The 10,993-nt window shown below is 52.8% G+C and overlaps 1 protein-coding gene across 1 annotated transcript; it reads left to right on the top strand.

Moving 5' to 3' along the window:
- Positions 1–122: 122 nt before the first annotated feature.
- Positions 123–10,993, top strand: LOC129600942 (WD repeat and FYVE domain-containing protein 3-like; the record flags this gene model as incomplete). Its single annotated transcript, XM_055499623.1, is given in 21 exon segments — positions 123–303; positions 505–746; positions 854–1,068; positions 1,124–1,356; positions 1,643–1,995; positions 2,157–2,277; positions 2,554–3,041; positions 3,292–3,633; positions 3,899–4,320; positions 4,322–4,844; positions 4,847–4,990; positions 5,215–5,387; positions 5,389–6,496; positions 6,617–6,806; positions 6,933–7,441; positions 7,627–8,034; positions 8,213–8,531; positions 8,640–8,882; positions 9,129–9,608; positions 9,765–10,118; positions 10,173–10,993. Coding segments are annotated over 21 exon segments (7,497 nt in total), but the record flags the coding sequence as incomplete, so codon positions are not given.

Raw genomic sequence — 10,993 nt, 5'->3', positions numbered from 1 at the left:
TTTTAATAAATTTATTTAATCATTTTAATAATTTTTAATAGTCAACTAAGCTGTATTTTAAAACAGTAATGTTTAATAATTTTGGTGGAGGCGGAGTGTCATGTGTCGGTGATGTTTTGCAGGTGTTTGGGTATTTGAGCGGGATCATCGAGACGATCACCACGGCGATGCGGTATGAGCCGTCGAACGCCAAGCATTTCCAGACGGAGATCAGGTGGACGGCGCTGACCGATGCGCTGCGACTGATCGGCTGCTTTTCCGGCACGCGCGTGCTCCCGAAAATCCTGGACAATCCCGAGCAAAGTAATTTAATTAATTTTAAGAAATTATTTTGGAATTTTCCGGACTGAATGAAATTAATGAGTGGATAAATTTGTTTAAAGAATTAAATCGTAAAAATGGATTATTTGATGTGGATTTTTGGAAATTAAATATTACTAAATTTAATTCTAAATTGGCGAATTAATTTGGTTGAATTTCTGTAGGTAGATTTTTTGATTGTAGAGAGCGGCGATGATGGGGATTTTGGCGCGACGTTCTTCCATCCGGAGACGGTGGCTTTTGGGGCGGACGCGCTGCACTGCGCCTGTTTAGTCTTCCGCTGTTTGTACTTGATGGCCCTGGACGGCTACCGGCACGGCTGGGCCGACAACTTCGAGGCGCTCCTCAGCGACGCCGCCATCGTGCACGCCGGCGCCGTCCTCGTCATCCTCGATCTCCTCCCCTCCCTCACTCCCCAACATTCCGTAAGCATCTCCCTTTATTGCAAATTATGTGATTATACATAATACTGCCTGTATTAACTCAAAAAAAAATTAAATAAGGAAAAAATGATAAAATAAATTGGTTGTAGAATTGGATGTCGTTGTTGGTGTTCGTGTCGGAGCTGCTGAAATCGCTGGTGCGGCACGAGCGCAACCAGCAGTTGATGTGCGAGGCCGGGATGGTGCAGGATCTCTTATCCGTCTGCGAAGCGGCCCTGGCGGATGAGGAGCACCCCCTGAACCCTTTTATGCAGTACATCCTCGAGCGGTTGGCGGCGCAGAGTCTGCGTCCGCGCGAACTACGGTACAGCTCGTTAATCGTTTTAAAAAAGGCGGTGTTGACCTTGTGCTTCGTGTAGGAATCTGTTGCGGCTGCGCTTCGTGCAATCCGGCTGTCAGCTGCCGTTGTCGCGCATCAAGACCCTCGTGTCGATGATCAGTCTGCGCGACCGCGAGAGCACCATGCCGCCGGCCTTCGTCGAGTTCGACCTGAGTTACGAGGGCTTCGGGGGGCTCTACCTGCCCTCTATCGCGCCGCAGAGCCCGCCCACCTTCGCGCTGCACGGCAGTCTCGCCGCCAGCGAACCCGCAGGTATTTTTCTATTTTATTTAATTTTACCGTGTTAAATAATTTCTTCTTTTTATTTATTTTTTATTTAATAATGTTAAATAACTGCAGTTTATTTTTAACTGGATAAATCTAGCGATTTTTTTACAACTGCTTTCAATCGTAAATTTAATCACTGTAACTATCGAAAAAGTGTATTTTATTAATAATTGATAATTAAAATGGTAATAAATTTATTAAAATTAAAATGTCAATTAGGAAATTTAAATGATTATTTTTGATGAATTAGTGATTAAATTTGGTTGCACAGGCATCGTCGGCGGCATCGGCAGCGGTCTGCGCGTGTTCCCGCCGGCGGGCGGCCTGAGCCTGGTGACGTGGTTCTGCGTGGACAGTTGGGCGGCCGGCGAGAGCATCCGGCTGCTGGACGTGACGCGCCATCTGGCCAAGCCGGCCGACAACCTCACCTGCCTCTCCGTGCACTTGATCCAGCCCGGCAACAGCAGCGGCAACGGCGGCGGCGGCATCAAGCTGCTGGTGTCGACGCGCGAGCACAACAGCGCCGAGAACCCCGAGGCGGAGGCCGGCGGCGACACCGTGCTGGCCGACGTCGGCGTGCTGAGGGAGCAGGAGGGCCACTGGCACTGCATCGTCGTTGCACTGGTATGACACTAATTCGCCATCGGATTTTATATTCCTTTTTCTTATATATAGAAGTATATGACATTGTAGTGTTGCGGCTACGCGTAACTGTTGCTGTAGCCACTACACTACAATATATTTTCCCGGTGTATTTTTGGATCTTTTTGATTAATTTTTTAAAGGGCAAGACACTAGTGAAATCGGGATATTGCAACATCTACCTGGACAGCCGTAATCTGGGCCAGTTCAAACTAGCCTACATCCCGCAGAATCCGGGCGGCGGCGCGGCCCATTTGGCCACAGGTGAGCATTTTGAGTATTTCTTCAATAAAAATGCTTATCTTATTTAACAATAATTTTCCACTGCTTAATTTGATGAATTGAAATTGATTTTGGTGTTTGTAAGATTTTCAGTATTTAACTTGACAATAAATTAATTCGGAATTTAATGTGATAAGAATTTTCCATAATTGACCTAATTCGACAAGAAAACTGATTCAAATTCACATAAAATAGAATTAATTTTCATTTAAGCAGAATTTTTGGTAATTTGATTGAATAATATGTTTTATTGAACAGCGGCGTCCATTTCCGGCACGGTGGGCACCCAGCCCATCCAGCGCAAAGCCTGCAAACTGCGCTGGCGCCTGGCCAACATGTTCCTGTTGGAAGAGGCGCTCAACCAGGCGCAGGTGAGCCTGTTATCCTCGCTGGGCCCCGGCTACCACGGCAACTTCCAGGACCCGCAGTGCGCCGCTTTAAATCTCCCCGACGACAAGGTGCTCCTCGGACTGAATCCCTTAATGGTCACCGAGATGTCCGTGGCCCGCATAAGGAAAATCTACAATAAAGACGACAGCAAGTCCATCGCCCGGCATCTGGCGCTGTCCTCGCACGACGCCAGCACGCCCGTCAAGTTGATCCACAATTCAGCGGCGCATCTGCGCGGGACCGCCCGCGGCATCGGCTCCGCCGTGGTCGGCTATCTCGGGGTGCGGCTCTTTTCCCCGCGCCCGGCGCACCAGGCGCTGCTTCCCATCGGCGGGATTTGGCCGCTCCTCGGGATGGTCAGTGACTATTTATTTTTTGTATTTATTTTGGCGTTTATTTGTATAGTTATTTTTTATTGTATCTTTACACACTTTTTTGCTATTTATTTTTCCCTTTTTTGTATTTACTTTTCATAGATTTTTACATGTTTCAGTTTTACACTAGTTGTATATTTTAATTTACATTTTGTTTATTTATTTTTGAATTTCTTGGACATTTATTTTTATAAATATTTTTAGGTTTATTTTTGAATTTATTGTTTTTTAGGTGGGCATGGCCAACGACACGGAGTACGTGTACGCGGCGATGAAGTGCTTGTTCTGCGCCATCCGCACCAACAGCTTCCTGCGCGATCAGATGGTCAGCGCCGGCGGCTTCCAGTTCGTGGGGATGATGCTGAAGCGGAAGAAGGAGTGCCTGAACGGACACGTGCTGCACCTGGCCTTCTCCATGATGGCCGTCACCGGCCAACACACGCCCCACGCCGCCGCCATGCTGCCGGCCACTGCCACGGCGGCCGGGACGCAGCCGGGCGCCGAGCGCGAGGTTGCTGCCCGCGAGAATCTCGGCGATCGCAAGGCCCTCGAGGATCTCCTCTCCGACATCCAGGTCAGCAAAAAATTTTACTGGTGATCAGATCAAATAACTAAATAATTTTTAATGCTTGTTAGATGATATTCGTATTATTTTTAAATTTATTTGTGATTAATAATTATTTTTGATTTTAACAATTTATTATTATTTTAATATTTTAATTTAATTCGGAGACTTAATTATAAAAATGTAAAAAAACATAAAAATTTAAAATACTTACTGTATTTGAAATTTTTATTCGATTTTTCTATAACAAAATTAAATTGAAAAATATTTGCAGTTGTGGCAGTCTTGCAACGCGGAGCTGCAGCGCTCGCTCCTGGAGCATTTCGTGGAAATGTGCAAAGAGGGCAACTCCAGCGCGAAACTGCTATGCGAAAGCGGCCTAATCCGCAAGGTCTTCCAGTTCCTGCTCATCTCCGCCGGCAACGACGCCCTGGACCCGCAGGTCCTCCAGACCGCCGGCGAGCTCCTCCGTCTCTTGCTAAAGAGCTCCGGGAAGAGCAACAGCGACGTGTTATCCTTCGCGCAGTACCTCATCTGCAGCATCCCCTCCACGGCCGAGTCCCGCCTCACCCCCGCCGTCGCCATCCGCAACACGGGCCTCACCATCATGCGGCACCTCTCCGAGACCTACGCCGACCTGGTCTCGGCCTTTCTCGGCTTCGACTGGCTCCTGTCCTTCCTGCACCCGCCCTCCACGTCCACTCCTCGTCCTGGTCCTGGAGACCCTCACGGACCTCTTACTCACCCACCCGGCCAACCTGGCCACCTTCCGGGACGGCCGGCACTTCGGGTCGTGGCTGCGGGACCCGGCGCCGCGCCGCCACCGCTCCGAGGCGCACCGCCTCATCCCCAGCCACCAGTCCAGCCTCCAGCCCAACCTGGAGCTGGTGGCGGTGTCCGGGTGGACGGCGCTGCAGCTGCTGCTCCCGGAGGTGGCGCGGCTGAGTGTCGCCTGGATGAACGTGCTCGGGCTCTTCGTCGGGCGCCGCGCCGACGTCCGCGAGGACCCCGAGGTGGCGCTGACGCTGGACAGTGTGTGGTGGAACCTCTTCCAGACCAGTCCGGGGATGGCCATCAAGCTGAAGGACTGCCACATCGTCTGCCCGGAAGCGGTCTACGTCCTGCTGTCCATGGTGCGCGGATGCATCGAGCAAGGGAGTTCCGACAACGCCAACTGTGTCCTGCAAGTGCTGATCTATATGTACCATAATTGGACGGGAGATTCTCGCTGTTCGCCGCCACGCCCGAGTTTGTCGGGGCGCTGGCCGGGTGTCTCTTCACCGCGAATGAAGAGGATCCGCTCTTTATTAACAAAGCGTCCAATTCGCGCCGGTTGCTTCTCGATCTGCTGCGGATGCTCGTCACGGTAATTATTTTACAAGAAATCGCAAGCGTTGCCATTAATCTATATTAAAAAATCGGATTTAGTGAATTTTGTATATGTCGAGAAATTAAAAGTAATAAAAAAGAATAAAAAGTATTAAAAAAGAAATAAAAATTGTGTACTTATTTAAAATTAAAAAATTATGGTTTCTTAAAAATTATTACCAATATTAATTATCTTAAAAATTATTTTTGCGTAAATTGCAGGATTCGCTGGCGTTGCCGGCGGAAAAATGTCAATTAATCACGGAATCTTGGCTGGAGGCGGCGCCGGACACCTGCAAAGCCTCCCAGGTCAACGCCTACCAGACGGAGATGGCCGCGGTGCTGATGGAACACCTCCTGGCCCTCAACGTCCTGGTGGACACCTCCGGATGTGGATCCACCCTCCGGCCACCGCCACCACGTCCCGCCCAACATCTTCCAACTGGCGCAGCGCCTCGTCGACAAACTGTGGAAGGGCGCCCTCCCCAAACTGGACATGCCCATCCTGGACTTCCTCCTCCAACTGTTGACCGCCGGCGTCCGGGACGCCCCCTCCCGCATCCCGGCGGGCGTCCTGGACGCCGGGTTCGCCGCGCTGGACCGCCTGCTCATCTGGCAGATCGCCCGGCCCACCGACACCGTTACCAACCAGATGGCCGTCCTGGACGCTCTCCACAAACTGGTCGACCACCGCGGGCTGATCTTCCACCCGGGGAACCAGGACCCGGGGTTCCTGGGGGCGTTGGCGTACTGCCTGAGCCTGATTGTGGACCGGGTGCCCATCAGCATCGAATCTGGGACGGGGAGCACCTGGCACGCGTACCCGGAGAGCGGCGGCGCCGTGGCGGAGGGCTGGGGGCTCCTGGAGTCCGCCGCGGGGTCCCTGTGGGGCGTGGTGGTGGAGTCGCGGGGCGGGGCGTTGCGGGAGATGCTGCGGCCGCCCCGGGGGGTGCTAGAGAGCGACCTCCGGGACGTCAAGGAGTTCGTGCGGGAGGTCACCGCGAAGTATTGGTCGGCGTTCCTCGACGCCGGGGAGCGGCGCAGTCAGCCGGCGCCGACGCCCGCCCCGGGCGGCGGGGTGGGCATGAACATGGCGGCGGTGAAGAAGGCGCTCCCGAGCTCCTTAGTGCGCGCGTACACCATCCGGCAGAAGGCGCTGCTGAAGCAGGCGACCCTCCCGCCGGCCAAGATCAGTCCGGCGCTGTTCCTGCACCAACTGCGCCTGCACTGCCTGCTGGTCAGCCAGTACGTCGCCGAGCAGCTGAGCCATTTGCAGCGCGCGCAGAGCAGTCTGAACCGGCTGGTGGAGGACGAGTGGGCGCAGTGCGAGAGCGAGCAACTGTTAAGGGAGCGGGCGCTGTGGGGGCCCGAGGAGCCCTGGAGACTGGCCAAGTGGATGCTGGACAGCAGCGAGGGGCCCATGCGCGTCAGGAAGAAGCTGGTCGACAACGCCGACTTCTTCACGCACTACGCCTACCGCGAGATAATAGCCCCCGGGGGCGAGGTGGGCGTGGCCTGAATTATATAACCAATAAAATCAATTTAAAATTTAATGATAATATTTTTTTAATTAAATAAAATGATTATTGTTATAATTAATATTGAATTAAATCGTTGTGCGCAGACGGAAGGCGGCAAGCAGAAGGTGCGCTACCCGGTCAGCTGGGACTCCAAAGCGTATTTCGAGGAAGAACAAGCCGGTGGTCGCGTTAAAACTCTCCTGCGAACCACCACGAAAAAGTCGGAGCAAAGCGACGGCGCTGCGATGGAGACGCCCAACGGCGCCACAGACGAGGACGCTACCGCGCTAGACGGTAAACTGGGGGCGGTTGCCATAGCGACTGCATTTAAAAATAATTTTATTTAAAAAATGAATTAAAATTCAAATTAAATGGGAATGAAATTTAAATTACATTAAAAATCCGTTGGTGTTGTTGTAGACATGGAGGAAGAGCAGGAAAAGGGCGAGGAGGAGGAGGAAGAGGAGGGCTCGGACGACACGGTGATCCGGCGTCTGATGGAGGAGGGCGACACCATTAATTACGCATTTCGTTGCGCTCGTGTCGAGGGCCTGGACGCCTACGAAGGCCTGATGCTGCTCGGTAGAGAGCATTTTTATCTAATCGACGGGTTCACGCTCCTCTCCACGCGCGAGATCCGCGACATCGAGTCCATCCCCGTGGCGCAGCGGGAGCCCGTCCTCCCCTCCGTCATCGTGGGGAAACGCCGGCGACAGAAATTCCATTACGAGGAGATTCGGGAGGTGCTGCGGCGGCGTTATTTGCTGCAGCAGATCGGCGTGGAGATTTTCTGCACGAATGGGCGCACCAATTTCCTGGCCTTCCCGCGGCACACCATCGAGCGGGTCTTTGCGCGGTTAATCGCGTTGGCGCCCAATTTGACCGACTCGGCGTCGGCGTCCGTCGCCGGCCAGAAACGCAGCGCTCAGGTGAATTTAAAATTTATATGCAGTATAATTTCAGAATAAATTAATTTAAATTGTAGATTTATGTAACAAAATGTATTAATTGTTTTTGTGAATCTATTTAAAAGTTGATTGCGTTAATTAAAATCGGTTTTTTGGTTGATTTAAATCGATTTTTTAATTTAAATTTAAAATAAATTAATTTGAAGGTGGAGCCGCACTCCGGACTGCTGTGGAGCCTGATGGGCGACACGTCGGTGACGCAGCGGTGGGTGCGCGGGGAGATCAGCAACTTCCAGTACCTCATGTTCCTCAACACGCTGGCCGGCCGCAGCTACAACGACCTGATGCAGTACCCGGTCTTCCCCTGGATCCTGGCCGACTACGACAGCCCCGTGCTGGACCTGCAGCAGCCCGCCACCTTCCGTGACCTTTCCAAGCCCATGGGCGCGCAGACGGACGAGCGGCTGTCCAACTACGTCAAGCGCTACAAGGAGTGGGATCCCCACACCAAGGACACGCCCTTCTTCTACGGCACGCACTACTCCACCGCCATGATCGTCGCCAGTTATTTGCTGAGACTCGAGCCCTTCGCGCAGTATTTTCTGCATCTACAGGTGAATAAATTGCGCTATAATAAAATAAATTTATGTAATCATTAAAAATGTTATGAATATTAATAATAAAAAATTGATAAGAAAAATTGACGTCAGAAATCAGTAGAAAATATAGACAGTTCGTTTGGTTTATAAAAAATTCGTTAATAATGGTGTTAATGAAAATAAAATAACGTAGGGCGGAAATTTCGATTTGGCGGACCGGATGTTCCATTCGGTGGGGGACGCGTGGCTGTCGGCAGCCAAGAACAACATGGCCGACGTGAAGGAGTTGATCCCCGAGTTCTTCTATTTACCGGACTTTTTGCTGAACGCCAACCGGTTCGATCTGGGCGTGAAGCAGAGCGGCGTGCAGCTGGACGACGTGGTGTTGCCTGCATGGGCGCGCGGCGACGCCCGCGAGTTCATCCGCGTCCACCGCGAGGCGCTGGAGTGCGACTACGTCTCCGCGCACCTCCACGAGTGGATCGACCTCATCTTCGGCTACAAACAACAAGGTAACTAAACAAAATCAAAATACAATGAAATAAAAATAATATACAGTATATAAAATAAAAAGGGGAAACATATTTGTAAAAAATAAATTTGTGTTGAATGATGCGCAGGCCCGGCGGCGGTGGAGGCCAAGAACCTGTTCCACGGGTGGATGTACGAGGGCGCGGTGGACCTGGACAACATGAGCGATCCGCTGGAGAAGCAGGCCTTCATCGCCTTCATCAACAACTTCGGCCAGGTGCCCTCGCAGATCTTCAAGAAACCGCATCCGGTCAAGAAAGTGGCCGCCGGTCGCCAGGATCTCGTCTTCCACAACGTCGCCCGGCTGCAGCCGGTCCTCTTGGCCGGCAAAGGTCAGCGAATACAAGAAAAAATTATTAACAAATGCCCAATAAAATAAATCTATTAGCAGGAAATTTTAACATGCAATTAAAACTAGCTTAAATAAATACTGTAATCACGAATAAAAATAATAAATCATTCTGTAAAAAAATGGAATTAAAATAAATTTTAAAAAACGAAAATAATAATGCAATAAATGGCAAAATAATTAAATGCATAAAAAATAGAAATAAAATCAAATGAATGTGACTGTGTAGAGCTGCGCAGTCCGGTGGGGCACATTGTGTCGCTGGAGAAGTCCTGCCTGCCGATGGAGCAGAACAAGGCGCCGATCCCTCCACACTACTCGCGCTACTTAGCCTGGGGCTTCCCCGACCACAGTCTGCGCATCTGCAGCTTCGAGGCCGACCGCCCGCTAGCCGTCTTCGAGCTGCGCGACGAGGACGAGGTGCTGTGCGCGGTGTGCCCCAGCGCCGACGTGTATTTAGTCGCCGGGATGAGCGGCGTCATCGGCGTGTACACGCTGGCGCGCCGCCGCCGCCTGATCCTCAACAAACACCTGTACGGCCACTACGAGCCGGTGACGTGCCTGGCCGCCAGCGCCGTCTACTCCCTGGCCATCAGCGGCTCCAAGGACCGCACCTGCATCGTCTGGAATCTCCAGGGACTGACCTTTCTCCGCCAGCTGCGCGGACATCCCTTGACCGTCTCCGCCGTGGCCATCAACGATCTCACCGGTAAATTCAACCGAATTAATTCCAAATAATTCATATTTAATCAAAATAAATCATATTAAATTGTAATAAATTAAAATAAATCATATTAAATCAAAATACAGCGCAATAAATTGTAGAAAATTGTTAGAAATCGTAATAAATGTAAATGCAATGCAGGCGACATGGCCAGCGCGGCCGGGACGTTCCTCTTCTACTGGGACATCAACGGGCAGCTGCTGGCCAAGCTGGACGTGTCCGGCGGGCAGGCGCTGGCCAGCGAGCAGATCCTGTGCGTGGCCTTCAGCCAGGCCAGCGAGTGGGACCCCGCCAACGTCCTCGTCACCGGCGGCAACGACGGCCTGCTGCGCCTGTGGTCCGAGGAGCTCGTCCCGGCCTGCCACCTCCCGCCGGACCCCGCCGACGCCCCGGACCGCCTCTCCGTCGACCCCGGGCGCCGCGACAGCGAGGAGGAGGACGAGGAGGCCGACGTCCGCGATCCGGTGGTCAGTCTGCGTCGGCTGAGCATCCACGGTGAGTGGGAGGTCCCTTTCTTGGAGAAACACGTTCAGGAGGTGGTGTTTGCAGGGAGCGTCAGTGCGGCGGCCATGGGCGGGCGCGCGGGCCCCCTCCAGCCGCAGGACACGGAGGAGCTGCCCTCGCCCGTCAAGGACGACTCCCCGCTGGCCGCGGAGCCCCCGCCGCCCTCCCCTCTCCCGCAGATGTTGGCGCACGACATCGCGGTGCTGCACCAGGCGCTGCACGACCACCTGCCGCCCCCCGGGGGGCGCGCCGTGTCCCCCGCCCCGCCCGCCATCGTGCTGGAGGCCCCGCGGCCCGACCAGCTGCAGCGGCGCCTGACGCTGCGGGCCACGCTCAACATCCCGCTGGCGCTGAGCCGGAAGGGGCCCGGCAGCGGGGGCGGGGCCCCCAAGGGCGGCCAGGTGTCGGTGACGGCGGTGGCCTTCAGTCGCGATCACAAGGCGTTGTACGTCGGCGATTCCGCGGGCCGCGTCAGCGCCTGGCTCACCGGCTGATCCAAACGGGAGTTATCGGGATTTTCCGGATGGAATTGTAATTATTCAGCGCCCGGCTCAACGGCGGAATTTTAGCGGGATTTTTCGGGAGAAATTATAATTATTATTTGACTCGGTTGGGTGATGTTGAAGGGTCTTGATTTCGTGGCGATCTCAGTGATTTCTCAGCGGGGCTTCGTTTTCTGCGCTGTCTTTTGTCGTGTCCGGTGACTCGTTGAGTGAATGTTATGTGCGCGTTGCTTGTTGTCGTTACTCGTTAGTCGTCGGTTGTCCTCTTGCCCGGTGTCCAGTCCGTCGATATTCATTTTATGCTGTTTTTTTTCCGTGTTAGACACCGCGTTTTATGCCACTGTAAAGTTCCAATCAATAAAA

Source organism: Paramacrobiotus metropolitanus, unplaced genomic scaffold, assembly GCF_019649055.1.
Source record: "Paramacrobiotus metropolitanus isolate TYO unplaced genomic scaffold, Prichtersi_v1.0 Parri_scaffold0000204, whole genome shotgun sequence".
Classification (NCBI taxonomy): domain Eukaryota; kingdom Metazoa; phylum Tardigrada; class Eutardigrada; order Parachela; family Macrobiotidae; genus Paramacrobiotus; species Paramacrobiotus metropolitanus.
The sequence above is the reverse complement of the archived record's forward strand: the minus strand, read 5'-3'. Positions and strand labels throughout refer to the sequence as shown.